Here is a 16,923-nt window from a genome sequence, read left to right on the forward strand (position 1 = left end):
CCCGAAGCAGGTTGTTATCAGACACTGTTTGTTGTACCCCTGCAGCCTGGCACAGCACAGTAACAGGGCTGCTGCTCCCTCCTGCCTGCTGGCCATGCTTTCCTCCCAACACACCCCTAGAGTTAGGGACACTCCTCTGAGCTCCCCAAACCAGAAGGAGTGGATCAGATTGCACAGGAATGGAAACAAAAGGCCCAGGTTCCCCCCACAAGCTCTGCAGAGCACTTTGGCTCCAGGCTCCTGCCCCTCCCTGTGGGCAGCTGCTGGTTCCTCCTGCACAAGGCCATATTTTCCATCAAGTAAAGAGCATTTATTTTGGATGCACTTTCAGATGATTAGTAAAGTGGATGATTGATCTATTTATTTTTAGATACGGTGCTTTCAAAAGTCTCCTTTGAAAGGTCTCCTTCCCATAGCATTCATTAAAAAGTTATCTCAATGCTGGAAACAGCCAGGAAGCTGTTTTGTGCCTTCCTCTGAACATCAGACAGAACTTTTCCAAACAAGGAGTTACCTAAAGTAACTCCTTGTGCCTGGTGCCCATCCTGATGTGTTAAGTACAACTAATTTTTAAGAGAGTTTCTCACATGCCTTCTGTGGCAACGTGACAGGGTAGGGATGGAGAGAAGCTGCATTAAGCAGCCACTTAGATCTTCTCATTTGCTTTTACTCATCCATTACTCATCTTCTTTCTGTGGACCCAGAGCACAACTCTGGAGTCCAGCATCCCACTGGAAAAAGAAATCCAAGCAACTGCACATCTCTGAGGCAGCAAGGTCAGTGCTGACACGTCAGTATGAACACACTGGGGCCAGCAGGCTCCTGAATCATGGAGTGGTTTGGGTTGGAAAAGCTCTCTAAGGTCATCAAATCCAACCACTCCCCAGCACTGCCAAGGTCACCACTAACCCATGTCCCCAAGTGCCACTTCCACGTGTCTCTTAAATCCCTCCAGGGATGGGGACTCCACCACTGCCCTGGGCAGCTGTACCAGGGCTGGACAACCCTTTGGGTGAAGCAATTCTCCCAACATCCAATGTAATTCTCCCCTGGCACTTACTGCCTGGGCTCTGTGGGTCCAAAAAGAGCTGGATGTGGCACATACCCAGCATACAGGACCTGGCAGAGGAGCACTTGCTAGTGCCCCAAATGCCACTGCCCCGTTCCTTCCCACAGGGCTCTCCCCAGATCCCAGTGCCCCATCCCTTCCCCCAGGCTCTCCCACCTGCTCCTGTGGCTGTGCAGGCTGGGCCGCGCTGGGCTGGGCCTGGGGCTGGGCCGGGCTCTGTTGTTTCTGCTGAGCTGCTGCCACTGTCTTCTGCTGCATGGCTGCCTGCTGGGCCATCAGCTGCTGCTGCTGCTGCTGCTGGTAGTAGTTCTGCATGAGCTGCTGCTGTGCAGGGGCTCCTTGCTGCATCCCTGGGAACTGGGAAACGACCGGCGGCTGAGGTGCCTGAGGTGTGCCTGGGAACTGGGAACCACCAGCAGGACTGGGGGCCAGCACAGCACTGCTTACAGGCACTGCAAGTGGCCTGCAGACTCCTGCAGAGGGGTGGTGGGACACGGCCTCCTGCTCTGAAATCAGATCCTGTCCCTGCTACCCCTGCCCAGATGGAGCTCCCCCAGCACAGACTGTCCTGTGCTCCCAAACTCATGGAGCTCCCCTGGCACAGACTGTCCTGTGCTCCCAAACTCATGGAGCTCCCCTGGCACAGACTGTCCTGTGCTCCCAAACTCATGGAGCTCCCCCAGCACAGACTGTCCTGTGCTCCCAAACTCATGGAGCTCCCCCAGCACAGACTGTCCTGTGCTCCCAAACTCATGGAGCTCCCCTGGCACAGACTGTCCTGTGCTCCCAAACTTCCTCCTCCACACTTATCGACTCTAAACCCTTCACAGAATCATGGAATGGTTTGGGTTGGAAGGGATTGTAAACCCCATCCAGTCCCACCCCCTGCCATGGCAGGGACACCTTCCACTAGCCCAGGTTGCTCCAAGCCTCATCCAACCTGGCCTTGGACACTTCCAGGGATGGGGCAGCCACAGCTTCTCTGGGCAACCTGTGCCAGGGCCTCCCCACCCTCACAGCCAAGAGTTTCTTCCTAACATCCAGTCTAACCCCTTCCTCTGTCGGTTTAAAACCATTTTCCCTGTCACACTCTGCCTGTATAAAAACTCCCTCTCCCTCCTTTTCATAAGCTGCCTTTAGGCCCTGGAAGGGGCTCTAAGGTCTTTCCAGAGCCTTCTCTTCTCCAGGTGAACAGTCCCAGCTCTCCCAGCCTGGCTCCAGAGCAGAGGGGCTCCAGCCTCCAGATCATCTCCATGGTCTCCTCTGCACCTGCTCTAACAGGTCCACATCCTTTCCCCAGGATAGGAAGATTCAGACTTTGCTTCCACTGTTAAACATCCTTTAGCAGAGATCTGTGCTGCTATGAACACCTCAGATAAGCATGTGAGTGTCATCTCTGTGTAATACATCATGTGTTCACAGACCTTCTTATCACCACAGTCTACCAAAAACCAGACCAAATCTTACCCTTGAAAAGGCACCCCAGGCTTCTGGAAGCACAAAAAGGACATAAATTGTACCCTCTGCTCATCAGCTGAGCACTGAAGTGTTTCAAGACCCTGAAACACTTGGAGCTGTAACATCTCAACCAGCACCGCTGATTTTATGTTTGTACATGACAAAATTATCCCAAGGCCTTCCACACTGACAGCTAAAAATGCCAGTCTTGTGTAGCACAGGATCATCAAGTCTGGAAGAGACCTTCAAGATCATTCAGTCCAACTGTGAACACATTCCACGACCTGACCACTCATTCAGTGAAAAACCTTTCTTCTAATATCTAATCTGAACCTCCCCTGGCACAACTCTTGTCCTTTCACTTGAGACGCGGCAGAGGAGACCAACACCCACCTCACTGCAACCTCCTTTCAGGGAGCTGTAGAGAGCAAATCTTACTGGAGAACTGGGGATGCCCTGGAAAATGCCTAAAACCTGCCCCTATTCCCCCCCCAACATAATATACCTCTGTAAAATGCCATAAATACAAGGACTCAGCCCTGCAGACGCCGCAGGCACACACCGAGCCGGCCGCGCTCACCCACCTGCTGCGCCTGCATCATCTGCTGCTGCTGCTGGTAGTAGGCAGCTTGTTGCTGCTGCTGCTGCTGCTGCAGGAGCTGCTGCTTCAGGAAAAGCTGCTGCTGATGCTGAGGGGTGGCCTGGGGCTGTGTTGAGGGGACCTGGGGCTGTGCCTGTGGGGCCGGGGCCGGCGCTGCCTTGGCCTGGGGCTGGGCCGGGGGCTGCTGGGGGGCTGCTTTGGGCTGGGGGGTGCTGGCAGGGAGCGAAGGCTGGGCACTGCCCAGGGCAGCCGGGCCTGCAGCTGGGACAGAAAACCCAAAAGGGTGTTAGATCGAGGTGCAGCACAGCCCTAGGGGGCACAGGGCCCACAGGAAGCACAGGGGGAGAGAGCGGCCTCACCTTGGGGCTGAAGGGCTGCCGGGGCCGTGGGTCTCTTCCTGGGCGTCAGGGCTGGCTGGATGGGCAGGATCCCAGGGTTGGGCTGGGTCTGCCCTGCTTTAGGTCTCTGCCGGGGGGCTATGGATGTTTCTGTCGTGGGGATGGGATCTGTGAGCCTGGGAGGAAGAAAAGGAGAGCACTGAGAGCGCAGCCAGTGCATGGAATACACAGCAGGTCAAACACTCCTCCACACTCCAGCTGGGTGTGCCCAGGAAAGGGGAAACACTCGTGGGCATCTGGACACTCCACGCACAGCAAAACCTCCCGGATGCACTCACAACAATTAACCCAACACTGTCGCTCTGACTTCTCTGCCAATTGTGGCATCTTCTCCTGTTGGACAGCTGGGACTTGTCAAAACCACTCAGTTCATTCAAATATTTGATACAACATATTGTTAAATCCACTCAGAGTTCTGAGGGAGCAGATGAAGGACACAAATCAGCTCAGGAGCAGCTGGTACCTTTGGGCAGGGTTGTCTAAATTGCCATCTTTAGATGCACCTTAACTGTGGTACATTTACCCCAGAATCGGGTCACTGGACTCCTCTGAGTTTACTGAGCTCCAAAAATGCAGAGCAGGAGAGAGAAGCAGCCCCTGCCCTTCTGTGGATACAGTGGCTGTGATAGGAGATTGTTCCTGACACCTAACTGACCTGACCAAAGTGAGAGTAACTGCACTCAGTTATGAACCCAAACACACCGTGCTGGGACTGGCAGACGGGAGACATCCCATTTCAGAGTCTGAGGAGAGCAGCTGGGTTTGGAGTGCCCACTGTGCACTGCTCACTCTGCACCAAAATCACACCCGAGCTTTGTCCAACACAATTTACAAGTCTCAATCACAGAACCACAAGCAGAGCAAGCAGCAGCAGGAGAGGATAAAACCCACAGAGCACAGTGGTTTCCCCACTAACTGAGCATGGAAGCAATTGGGCTTTTGTGTTTTCCCCCAGAGGAATTACAGGACTCTTGCAGAAATCCCAGTCATTTCGTGCGGTAACTCCTGGTTCAGGTTATGGTCTGTCGAGGGTCAGACTCAGCCACAGTCCCTGCTGAGTCTCTCAGCAGATCTGGGTTCTCTGGGGCCATTCCAGGCCCGCTGCAGTCTCTGCCCTGACTCTGCTCTCAGGTATTCCCGTGCCTCTGGAAGGATGGCATGCTGGATCCGTCCAGGTGCAGGAGCTCAGGAGCTGCTGTGGAGCAGTGCCTGGGGCACAGAGAGCTGCTGAGTCCTGCTGAACATCCCCCAAATCCCACCCCCCTGCAGACAAACCCCCCCATATCTGCATCTGCTGCCCTCAGATCAGAGAGCCCGGGGTCGTTCCTGCTCTCAGGACCGTGGTGTTTGTCCCCAGGGGAGCAGCAAACACACCCCTGCTGATCAACAGAGAGACACGACAGGCACAACACAGAGGGGAGCACGAAGCAGGGGGTACCTGGCCTTGGGCTGACTCTTCTTTGCAGCAGCTTCACTTGCTTTAACCGGGTCTGGGAGTTTAGCAGGGATTGGAGAGTTCTGCAGATCCCAAAAACACCCAATTTGGTATTGTGAGGGCAGAAAACAAGAGTCAGAAATAATTTGCAAAAGCATCATAATAAAACAGGGAGATTGGGGGGTCCCCAAAGCAATTTTTCCTCATGCTGGACACACGACAAACTCCTCAAAGTTCATGTCATGGGAAGACAATAGATTGGGAGAGTCTTTACAAGGGGGAAAAGAAAAGGCTCATCTTTTTGACCATTTACTACACAGGGAACACGAACACAAAGGTTCATAGCACAACCTGGGCATTTTTAAAAGAAAACCTGGGGGACAACAGCAACAATATTTATTAATAATGCTATAAAACACAGGCATAATAGTACCAAAACCATCTCTTATTCATAAAGACCATAAATAACCACCTGAACATGGGGAGAAAAAAGCAGGTTTCTATTTACCTGGAAACAACAAAATAAAATGTCTGTCACAGGTGTCCACAACACCGTAAGAAAATAACTGTCAACTCTATTTTTCAGTTAAGCCTCTAAGAACACACTGAGAAGGGGCAGATGGCTGTGCAAGGACTGATGCAATTGAAATACAAGTCCCAGCCAGCCAACAGACCCCAAACTGCTGTGTTTAAACCCAACTGCACCCAAACTACACACGCTGTGACGAGTGTGCCTGGAAATCAAATTGGTTTCCCAAGCATGGCCTAATTTTCCATGTTCACATGCACAAGATCTCTTGGTTGGCCTCACACTTGGTGACTGGGTGAGGAGGTAAATCAGGGACAAACAGGAATAAGTAACATATGAAAAACCCTGATTCCTGCCCTCATCCTCCCAAAAATCTAAATCAAACAGCACTGATAATTACAAACACAAAAAAAACTACTCTCCTAATTACAGAACTGGGGAACAACCTACAGAATACAGCAAAATGTTCAGCATTGAGCAGTTGCCCCCCAGTCTCCTCCCACAGAGGCCTCCCTCAGTCCCCCCCTCTGCTCACCTGGACGTTCTGCACTGGGCACTCCTTCTTTGCCAGTTTGAATGCAAAGTAGGAGACCTGATAAATGTCAGGTCTCTTATCAGGGTCTGGCTCAAGCATATACCCTGGAAGAGGCAGAGATGTGACATCAGAAACAGAGCAGACAGATGCACATGAGCCAGCTGTGGCAGCCCCTCAGACTGCACAGAATGAAGGAATTTCTCAAGATTGGGGTGGTGAGGCCCTGGCACAGGATCCCAGAGGAGCTGTGGCTGCCCCATCCCTGGGAGGGTCCAAGGCCAGGCTGGACAGGGCTTGGAGCAACCCGGGACAGTGGAAGGTGTTCCTGCCCGTGGTAGGGGGTGGGACTGGATGGTTTTAAGGTCCCTTCCAACCCAAACCATTCCATGATTGTACATTTGGTACAAGCAGGGCTAACAGGGTGCTCTGCCTCCTTCAGAGCACCTGGTCAGGTCAGGGCTCAGCAGGGCTGAGCTGCTCGTGGGCTCAGCTGGGAACGGGGCAGGACAGACAGCCAGGATGGACCAGGACACGTTTTCCAACACAGCTATGACCAATCTGCCTCCAGGGCAAGGAGGGGAAATGCTGCCTGCTCAGGGAATAGCAGTTGGGTTTGACTTTGTACTTCCCAGTAAACCCACGGGAGAAGAGCTTGATCCAGCCCCGGTGTGTCAGGGGGGCAGGAGGACAAGGCAGCCACAGACACCACTGCACAGATACCCCACATGAGCAAAGAAAATACCAGGGTGCTCTGCAAACACATCCAACTCTGCATGAGTCAAGATTGTGGCTAGGAAGAGAAAAAATCAAATGCTGTGCTGGAAACAAGAGAGCTGCCCCAGCTTTGCCAAGAGTAGTGCATTGTACACTTAATTACACATTCACTCTAGTCAGTGGGTTATTTATAAATCATTTCAGTTCTGCTTCCCAGTTCACAGAAGATGAATTCTTATCACTAGTCTAAGTCACTGTGGTTCTTTTCAGTTCCTTATCCAAACAGATTTATTACTGGAGAAATACGTTTCTGCATAAATAGGCTTATTGTGCAAGTTCCTGTAGGACTCAAACCAAACGGTTGTCTGTGTTCCTGCCCTTCCCCAGAGCTCACCCCAGCCTGGCCAAACAGAAACCCCTTTGTCACAGCTGGCCCTCCAAGAGTGATCTCCTAAGCTTCTAAAAGATCACTTTAACCAACCCCTGGGCAAGCAAGTCTCCTAAAAGGAGAGGAGAACTGCTGGTTTTCCTGTGGGAGCAGGGAACATGAGAACAGAACCCCTGTGCTGGGTTTTGGCCCCGTGGGAGCTGCCTGTCCCTGTCAGACACTCACGGATGAGGCAGTGCATGTCCTGCGAGTGCCGCGAGTTGTCCGGGATGGTGAAGGTGCCGTCACAAATGGCCACCTGGCTCTCCCCAAAGGGCAGGGTGAAGTAGCACAGCTTGTACAGCAAACAGCCAAGGGCCTGGGGAGAGAGAACAGAGCAGGGACTGAGCAAACAGCCAAGCACAGCTCAAACACCATGGCACAGACAGGGAGGGGGCTCCAGCCTGGGTATCCAAGTCCTGTGTGATGTCAGGCCTGCACCCAGCACCCCTGGGATGGACCTGGAACACGGGTACAGGGCAGGACACACCCATGGAGAGCTCAGCTCCCCCCTGTTAGGGAGACACTGCTCTGGGGGACTGTGTGTCATCAGCCCCGCACGGCTCCGCAGAGCACAGCCCTTCATGTCACTGAGCAGGCAAAGCCTCTTTCTGCCACACACCGACAGGAAAAAGCAAAGGAACAGCACAAATAAATGGCAACCATCATCATTAATACATTTATTCTGACACAGAGAAGCCCAAACTGTTTCCAAGCTTAAGTTCAAACAACCTTTCAGCTGTTCTAAATAAATGCCAGGGAAATACAGCTCATTCTGCAGCCTGCCAGGCTGTACCACCCTTCCCTCCACTGCCGTGCTGCTTTTGGCAGCAAGAACCACCACCTATTGCAAAAGAAAACACAATTTCTGCACAAAGGGCTAATTATGAAACACTCCCACCACCTCAGAGGGGAGAACAGGAAACATTTCCTAATCCTAAACTACTCATCATCAGCTCATCTCCTCTGTCACAGGGTTTCTCAATTAAACTGCTCTCTGGTTTACAATCACCTCAGCAGGTTTGAAGGGAAGGGAGGTTTGCAGCAGGACAAGCACTGGAACAGGACTGGAAGCTGAGGCTCCCTATGCCCACCAACACACACACTGGTCTGGACACTCCAAGGGTCACAGGAACAGAATTCCTGCCATGCCAGGAAGAGCAGAGCCCCTGGATCTCCACCTTTCCCATTATCAGAGGAAGGAGTGCAAATCCTGGCTCTCCTCAGGCTGCCTCTGAGGCCTGGACTGTCCTTTCACAGTTGGACCTTCCCTCTCCACTCCCACCCAGTGCTGTGCCTGATCCCACAGATTCCTGCTGAAATGTGCTCCCACAGGAGCTGCTGCTCCCAACTCCAGCTGAGCTCCCTGAGAACAGGGGACTCTTCCCAGCAGGTGTCACACCAGCAATTTTCCCTCTTGTACATGCACAGCTATTGTACATCAAAACCCTTTTTCTGCTTCTGCTGTGTTACTTCCTAGCTCAGGGCTCCAGAAACCACACAAACACGCTCCCAGTTACCACTTTAAACACTTCCAAACACATCTGCTGAACTGCCTCTACGCTCCAAACAGCACAGACTCTTTTCCACCACTGTCCCACCCGAAGGGAAGCCTTCCACCCTGGATCAGGGTAGCCAGGAATGGATTCCACTCCAGCTGGATTCTGCTCTCGCCATGAAGAGCGCGGCAGGATTGCCCTGATCAGCAGGAATAGCAGTGCAGGAGTTTGGCCTTTGGCCAGTTTGCCAACTCAGCCCTGTGTTACACAGGATCACCCACTCCTGCTGCGGGGAGCAGGTCCATTTGCTCGGGTTTCTATTCAGTTCTGAACAGTAACCTCTATCTCACATGCCTACACCCCAACCCAGGCACGAGAAATTAAATATTCCAAATTTTCTGCTTTAACTCTTCAGATACGAAATCAGGTTTGCCCTGTTCAATCGTGGAGCTTCATACATAAATTCAAACCACACGAGAGGAGCACACACATCTCATCCAGCAGCCCCCCCTGCTCAGCAGGAACTCAGACACATCAGCAGAGGAACTCTTCATTCAGAGATGCCCAGGCTCTTCAGGAAAGCAGGTTAGCCCAGTTTCCCTGCCCTCATGGCAGTGAAGCAGCTGCAGCCTGGCTGGGGGTGTCAGTGGTTTCCATACGTACCCATATGTCTGCTTTTGTGGTGATGAGTTTGCCACTGTACAGGTTGACCATCTCTGGTGCTCTGTAGGATAACGTAGTGTACCTGCAGAGAAACATCTATCAGGGAGCTCAAAAGGGGTATCAGAGGCATTTTCACTGTGTCACAGTTCCAAATACATCCAAATTCTCTCTTTCCCTATTCATTTTAGGGAAAAAGATACTAAAGATATCTATTTAAAAAAGTCTTTAACAGCATCATGTGCTACATACCTCAAACACTACCTCTACCTCTAACAGTAAAACACCCCTGCAAACTGCCCTGGAAAGCCAAAACAGTAACCATAATCCATTCTAAAACAAGGAATTCACTCACAAAAATGCACAGTCATTTTAAGAACTACAACAGAAATATTCAAGGATGCAAAGTATTAACAAGGTCAGTAATCAACTGTCCTCTGCAGTGTCCTCACTGCAGGGCTGTGGCCAACTGTATCACAGATTGTAACTGAATATGTGGCTCCTAAAAAACAGATTTCACACCAGGACTCCTGCTCAGAGCCACTGTAAGCAAGGGAAGGGCCATTGTGTACCTCAAACCAGAGCTGGAATCTGCCTCATTTGATCAGATCCCCACAAACAGTACAGCTGGAAACTGCACCAGAGTTTAAGAGACTCTCCTGATGAGATTTCCTATCAGCAAGTCTGTAATTTCTGCTGTGGCACTTTGCCTGCTGCTTACCTTGATCACAGGAAAGCATCACTAAAGGCAGAGGTTTTGTAGGCTTAAGGGTACAAACAGGGCATTCCAAAGGGACTGCAACACTGGATTAGGAGAGCTCTGATGACTCCAAACAAACAAATCTAGGAAATCCAAGCAGGTGTAGCTGCATTCTAACAAAAAGGAGGCTCTGCACACATCTCTAACCAGCCAGGATGTTGTACTGACAGAGGTGGCAAGTTGGCAGCAGTGATGTTGTTAAAACTAAAGCAAGACCAAGGACCAGGAGTGTGCTCCATCCCTGATCCAGGTCCTGCTGAACTGCAAGGGAAGTCCCCTTTGCAGTTCAGCACCCAGGAGCACCAGATGCTGCCAGGACAGCTGGCTGTGGATGGGACAGGAGAAGGAGCTGGATTAAACCCCTTCCAGGGCTTGACACTTCCCATGCAGAGCCGAGATGGGGCCCTGAGTCACTGCACGGGTTTGTGAGGAAGGACAGGGATTGTGTCATCCCTGCCTGGCAGCTCAAAGGAACCAAGAGAGATGAAGGACAGAGACAGAGTGACCCCACACAGAACAGAACAGGTCACTGCCTGCAAGGTGGGGCAGCTCCTCTGCATTACACGCTCAGTCCTTCAGCTCCAAAGCAATTACATCAAACTCAATTTACTGTTCCACCTTCCCCCGGGCACTCATTTACCTGCAGCACACACTGCCATGCAGCACGGCCAAGCTGCTGCAGCAGGCCTGAGCAGAATTAATCCCAGCACAAGACAAAATTATCCTTCAAACACAAACTAGGCCCGAGCTGAAAAGGCAAAGCACACTTACTTTTTGATCTCCTCCTCGACCGCGTTCACCCCCTCCGTCTGGGGGTTCTGGAATTTGTTGGTGGCACTCCCAAAGTCACACAGGACATAGTGGCCACGGTCGTGCAGCAGGATGTTTTCAACCTACAAGCATCACAGACAGACACCGAGTCACTCAGACACAAAAAATATTCCGTGTTTTTTTCCACAAGCCAAGGTTTTCAGTGCCTGGAGACATCTCAGACACATCTGACATGAAGGCGTAACACGACAGCAAAGCAAACAGGCATCGAGCCTCTGTCACAGCCCCTAAAATAGAAGTCAAATGATGGAAGCACAGTTGTAACACTGCCTTCCATTCTGCCACCCCTCCCTTCTCCTCCTGCAAGCACACTTCTGCCTCTGCCAGGACTACCAGGACAAGAACAGTGGCCTGGCATCTCTGGTGCTCAGTGTCCTTGTGCTGCTGTGCCCCTGCTCTGGCATCTGAACGGGGGACAGCAAATCCAACTGTCCCCAGCTGTGCAAAGGGCTGTCCACGGGACAGAGAGGAGGCAAACACATGACAGCACACACACTTCTGTACTGTGTGAAATTCAAACACATCTCTAGGCCTTTGCCTGCACTCCCCCTGTCCCTGAGGGTCTCGTTCCAAAATGCTCACACTTTAGGTGCCCCTTCTCAGAAGGTGTTGGGTACCCCACAGTCCCTGAACAGGGGCTGGAACAGCCAAGGTTCCTCCAGGCTGCTGAGATGATCCCTTTCCCTTCAAATATTACATGGTACCTTGAATCAGGCAACTGAAACAACTACTGAAACAAACACCTGGGACAGTTGAAAAAATAAATAAACTCAGCAGAAACACTGCCTTTCCCTCAATACTCACACTTAATCATGCATTAACAAAAACCTAGCAAACTGCCTGAATGTTTCAACACAGACTTAAAACATGTAAACCCCTGGGTTCAGATCTCTGCTTCGGCAGAGCAGCCCTGTGTTCCCACTCCTCATCTGTAAGAGGCATTAACAGCATGTTCTCTCGAGGGAACACACAATTTTTCATGTCTTTATCTTCAATCAGTGTCAAATGCTCAGATACAACAGCGAGAAGAGACACACTGCTCACACAGTTCAGAAAAAACCCCACATAAGCGTTTGCTAACAAAACCCTTTGGAAGTGGAGCTCCCCATCAAGGATGAGCCTTACAAGAAGGAAAGAAAAAGGAGGAGTCAGCATTTTAAGCATCAGAAAACGCAGCCAAATTAGAGCAGCTGAGGGGGAGAAGGCTGGCTTGGAACCAAGGGTTAAACACCCCCCTTCTCCCCCTGCCATCCATCTGCTTTGAATAAAGCACTGCACACAGATGTTCTCCCCAGCACATCCACACTGACTGTTATTCCCTCTTCGCTGCAAATACTCCTCAAGCATTGCCAGAAGAGTCCTCCCTCTTTATCTGGTTGAGAAGTCTGAGGTGATTTTTCACTGAAACATCCTGCAAGGTTTGTTAAACGTCAGCACTGGACTATCCAGCAACCAGGTTTGGTCAGTAACTGCCAGCAAAAGGAAAAAATAAATACAGCAAAACAAAGCTCCTGAATCACTGCTACTGCCTGCCAGGCCAGAGAAAAGCATCTTTAAAAGGAGTATGGAGGTGTCTTCTTCTGGTCAAACTCCCAAAAAGCTGCACTCCAGCTCCCAGCACTGCTGAGCATTTACAACTCTGGCTGCAACCTTCGACACAAAGTCAGACTTAGACCCCAAACAAAAACCTCTAAGGGAAACAATGAGTTGCTTTAAGTTTTGTTGGTTACAGAGCATAGCTTCAGTCTTTCCAAACTAAATGCTTCTTTGCTAAAACAGAACTAAAGTATAAAACCCCCTGCACAGACATGCTGGGAAAGGATAAGGACTGGGGCTTTAAGTAGTAAATTCAACACCCATTACCCTCTCCTGAGAGCAAGGGCTTTAAGGCGAGTATTCCTAAGCTCAGGTGGTGATTTGGGAGGGATGCATGACCAGGGCACACTTCCTGACTGCTTTCCAGCACCTTCAGATCTCTTCAGAGATGTTTCAACTGCCCTTTCTCCCCTGGCACCGCTCACTGTTCCCCTCTGACAGCTCATGGAGCATTTCCTGGCACGGAGCAAAAGCCACGTGGCACCTCAGAGCACTGACTGATTTTGGCACATGAACACTCCAAACATGGCCAACAGGAGGGTTTTACCATTACAGGACTGAACAATTCTACATAGCACACTCAACAGATCCAGCCAAACAAATCCCAGGCTTGTTGGTGGCATCAGGGCAAGACTTGGCATTCCAAAGAGTGATGGAAGGCAGAGAGGTGACAGCAGCACAGTGTGACTGTCTCATCACACCACACAAGGGCTAAGAGGAAAGCAGGTGAAACTAAAGCCTTATCCTGAGAGCACAACCCCCTGGGCATTGCAGAAAGTAGGGGAAGGAAAGGAGAAAGAGGTTTGCATCAACAGTTTTTGGTGCATCCTGCTGTGTAGCTGCTACAAGGGAAATCATCTACCATCCAGTCACCTGCTCCTGGAACCGGGGGGTTCAGACCACCAGAAGCACCACAGGTAGAAATGGGAGACCTCTCCCTGCAGAAATCCAAGCTGGTTCTAAGTTGGTGCTCTGAACAACAGGAGTTATGAGATGTGAGACTGGAAAGACGAGGTTAAATATAAAACAAGCCACGCAAACAACTGCCCCAGGTACGGGGTAGTTGTGTAAATCAGGATCATCAGCCCTAGGCAGATTTTGCCCTTCCTCCACCTCAGTAAACCCTGCTCCTCTGGGGTCTGACAGGTCTAGTTTCTAACCGAGATTCCAACACAGCAGCAGAGACTTCCCAGCCAGGGTGATATAACAGATCGCCATAAGGTTTGGCCATTTGTTCTGCACTGTCAGAAGGCCTAAACTAAAGATACAGGAATTGATCTTACCCCAGAAAGGAGAATAAAAATAAACTTTTTAGGACTGGCCTGCAGCAGCAGCGGCCCATGAACCCTAAGGGTGAGGAAAGTCCCTGCAAGAACCAGTAAAGATTATACTGCCAGTGAATCCTCCTCAGAGGGGTCCGGACTGGGGCACCAGCAGCACACAAGAGGCTTCTGCATTTTAGGGAAAAAGCTGCATCAATATACACCTGGTTTTGTGGCAACCAAAGCAGAAGCAATGAAACATCCCAGCCTGAACTGGCAGCTGGCACAGCACCTGAGTTACTCAGACCAGGCAGGAAAACCTTAACACACAGGGGTGACACGGGATCCCTCACTCGCAGTGAGATGGCCCCTTTTGCCTACAGAAACTCTGGGGAAAGGTGCTGTTGTCCCTCAGTCACTTCCCACCAGGGAGACTGTGCCAACAGGAGGTGGTTCTGCTTCAGGCAAAGGCTGTTGGGTTAATTCAAAACCAGAGCCACAGGCCACTGAGACTCCTCCAGCTGCGCTTGTCTGAAAGGGCTGAGAGCTCATTCACAGGATCCCTGCTGCTGGCAGGAACCTCCAGCACCAGAGACACATCAAAGAGCTGCAAGGCAACAAAAGGCCTCCAACCCCCAGGCAGCTGCCTCCAAAATCAACATCTGCCCCCTCTTCAGCAGGGTTATGTTCACCCCAAGAAAACACCTAAGGATGGACACCCTCCTTACACCCAGAGCCTGTACAGATCTTCTTTGGCCCTTAGTCTCTCTTGGCTTTGCAACTCCCCCTTGACAGTTTTAACTCAAATAAAGTCAAAATATATATAAATCATTAATTCTGCATTCGTGCCTAGATCCCCAGAGGTCCCCACGACAGAAATAATACACTATTCAACTAGAAAATGATTCCAAGCAGAGAAGAGCCAGCTCTGACTCTGGGCACAGCTTACCAAGAGCCAGGCCTTGCAAAACCTCCCCAGTCTAGGCAGTGGGAGCTGGCTATCAGACCCCAACAGCCCATTTCAACTGCAACTCAGGGCAGAAAGTAACACTCAACTCACTAACCCAGCACAGATGTCCCAGATTCATTCCCAGGCCACACAATGAGTTTGTTCTTTGTGAAAAACCCCAGGGATTCACTAGAAAGGTAAGGGCAGGGGTTGATGTCAGCTGGAGAGGTTCCTGTTCCTCAGAGGATGAGGTTCCTCATCCTCTCATCCCAGTTTTCCTGGCCTACACAAACTTCTGCAAGATGCCCACAGACTTTACCAGCTCTAAACCCAGGCCTCAAACTGATAGGAGACCACCTGTTTCCCTCTGGAAAAACACACACAGGAGTTATTTCTCTGTCCAAACCGACTGAGCAGTGGGGTCCCCGTCACTTCAAACGTGCCAACCCACCCCAGACCCCGAGGATTCCTGCCCCTGCCCCACCTGGCTCTCCCTGGCACGCGGGGCATCTTTGGCTCCCACAAAACAATGCGGCACAAACAAACATCTGTGAGGGCTCTGAAAATAGAACCTGCCCCACAAAGCACATCTGAATTTCAAATCTGCTCAGCAGCCTCCTTCCTTCTTGGCTGAATATTTTATTCCGGCATTTTACGAGCTCGCTGAGAGGAAAGGGAACATCTTTTTGTTTGCTTGATTACAGGCATGGGATTTTTCCCAAGCTCTCCTTGCAGGCCCAGCCCTGTTCCTAGCTAAGCATGCACAGTTTTACAACACACTTTCATGGTCAGAGCTCTAGAGACCAGTTCCAAAAGCTCCTAACAACTCCTGCCCCATGGCCAACACCTCCTTTTAATGTGGGTCCAGGTAACAACCTCATAGCATATTTTTTGTGAACAACCTTAAATCATCCAGGGCGTTTCAGGGGGTAGAAAGTCACTGTGAATAATTCATCAAGTACACTCTGGCACGTGTGCAAACCAGAATTATTCACAAACATTTGTGTTTAAAGAGATCTATAGATGGTAAACATATGGTGAGCAGCAATGAGAGGCTCATTTCTTTTTTTATCTTCCAATAGAGAGGTGTATTCATGCCCACTTTTCCTCATTACTAACGAGGGAAGCACAGCACTGGCACTGGCGTAGGCAGCAGGCAGACAGTGAGGATCACAGAATCACAGAATGTGCTGAGTTGGAAGGGACCCACAAGGATCATCCAGTCCAACCCTCAGCCCTGCACAGGCCCAGCCCCAAGAGTCACACCCTGTGCCCCAGAGGATCATCCAAACCCTCCCTGAGCTCTGGCAGCCTTGGGGCTGTGCCCACTGCCCTGGGGAGCCTGGGCAGTGCCCAACCAGCCTCTGGGGGAAGAACCTTTCCCTGAGATCCAACCTGACCCTGCCCTGGCACAGCTCCAGCCATTCCCTGGGTGCTGTCCCTGGTCCCCCAGAGCAGAGCTCAGTCCCTGCCCCTCCTCTGCCCCTCCTTAGGGAGTTGGAACTGCAGTGAGGTCTCCCCTCAGTCCCCTCTTCTCCAGTTGAACACACCAAGTGCCCTCAGTGTCCTCACACGCCTTCAAATCAAGGCCCTTCCCCATCCTCGTTGACTCCTTTGGACACTCTCTAAGGGCTTAACATCTTCCTTATATCCCAAACTGCCCCCACATCCTGGGTTATTCCGACACTCCCAGCTGGCCCCTGGAGCACAGAGCTCACCTTCAGGTCCCTGTGGATGATGGGGGTCTTGCACTGGTGCAGCCTGGCCACGGCCTCGCAGGTGTCGCAGAAGATCTGCAGGACCTCGCTCTCGGAGAAGCCGGTCTGCAGGCGCTGGTTCATCAGGTTCACCACCTGCCCTCCTGCACAAACAGCACACAGGGTGAGCTGGGACAAACAGGCACACGGGGTGAGCTCAGACAAACAGGCACACAGGGTGAGCTGGGACAAACAGGCACACGGGGTGAGCTCAGACAAACAGGCACACGGGGTGAGCTCAGACAAACAGGCACACGGGGTGAGCTCAGACAAACAGGCACACGGGGTGAGCTCCCATCAAACACCACACAGGGTGAGCTCAGACAAACAGGCACACGGGGTGAGCTGGGACAAACAGGCACACGGGGTGAGCTGGGACAAACAGGCACACAGGGTGAGCTGGCACACAGGGTGAGCTCAGACAAACAGGCACACGGGGTGAG

The 16,923-nt window shown here is 51.4% G+C and overlaps 1 protein-coding gene across 5 annotated transcripts in view; it reads right to left on the reverse strand.

Moving 5' to 3' along the window:
* Window positions 1-16,923, reverse strand: part of AAK1 (AP2 associated kinase 1) — an 84,222-nt gene that overhangs the window by 36,705 nt on the left and 30,594 nt on the right. For 4 of the 5 annotated variants that reach the window (XM_027742146.2, XM_039384621.1, XM_039384620.1 and 1 more), the window contains exons 5-13: window positions 16,442-16,584; window positions 10,857-10,978; window positions 9,329-9,410; window positions 7,353-7,485; window positions 6,026-6,129; window positions 4,965-5,044; window positions 3,488-3,642; window positions 3,112-3,389; window positions 1,226-1,426 (exon numbers count right to left, since the gene is read on the reverse strand). In XM_027742146.2, coding sequence (XP_027597947.2) covers window positions 1,226-1,426; window positions 3,112-3,389; window positions 3,488-3,642; window positions 4,965-5,044; window positions 6,026-6,129; window positions 7,353-7,485; window positions 9,329-9,410; window positions 10,857-10,978; window positions 16,442-16,584 — 1,298 coding nt within the window. The remainder of the gene's footprint in view (window positions 1-1,225; window positions 1,427-3,111; window positions 3,390-3,487; window positions 3,643-4,964; window positions 5,045-6,025; window positions 6,130-7,352; window positions 7,486-9,328; window positions 9,411-10,856; window positions 10,979-16,441; window positions 16,585-16,923) is intronic. The other variant, XM_039384619.1, reaches the window with a different exon arrangement.

This window comes from Pipra filicauda, unplaced genomic scaffold (assembly GCF_003945595.2).
Source record: "Pipra filicauda isolate LSUMZ 115617 unplaced genomic scaffold, ASM394559v2 scaffold364_size791107_pilon, whole genome shotgun sequence".
NCBI lineage: Eukaryota > Metazoa > Chordata > Aves > Passeriformes > Pipridae > Pipra > Pipra filicauda.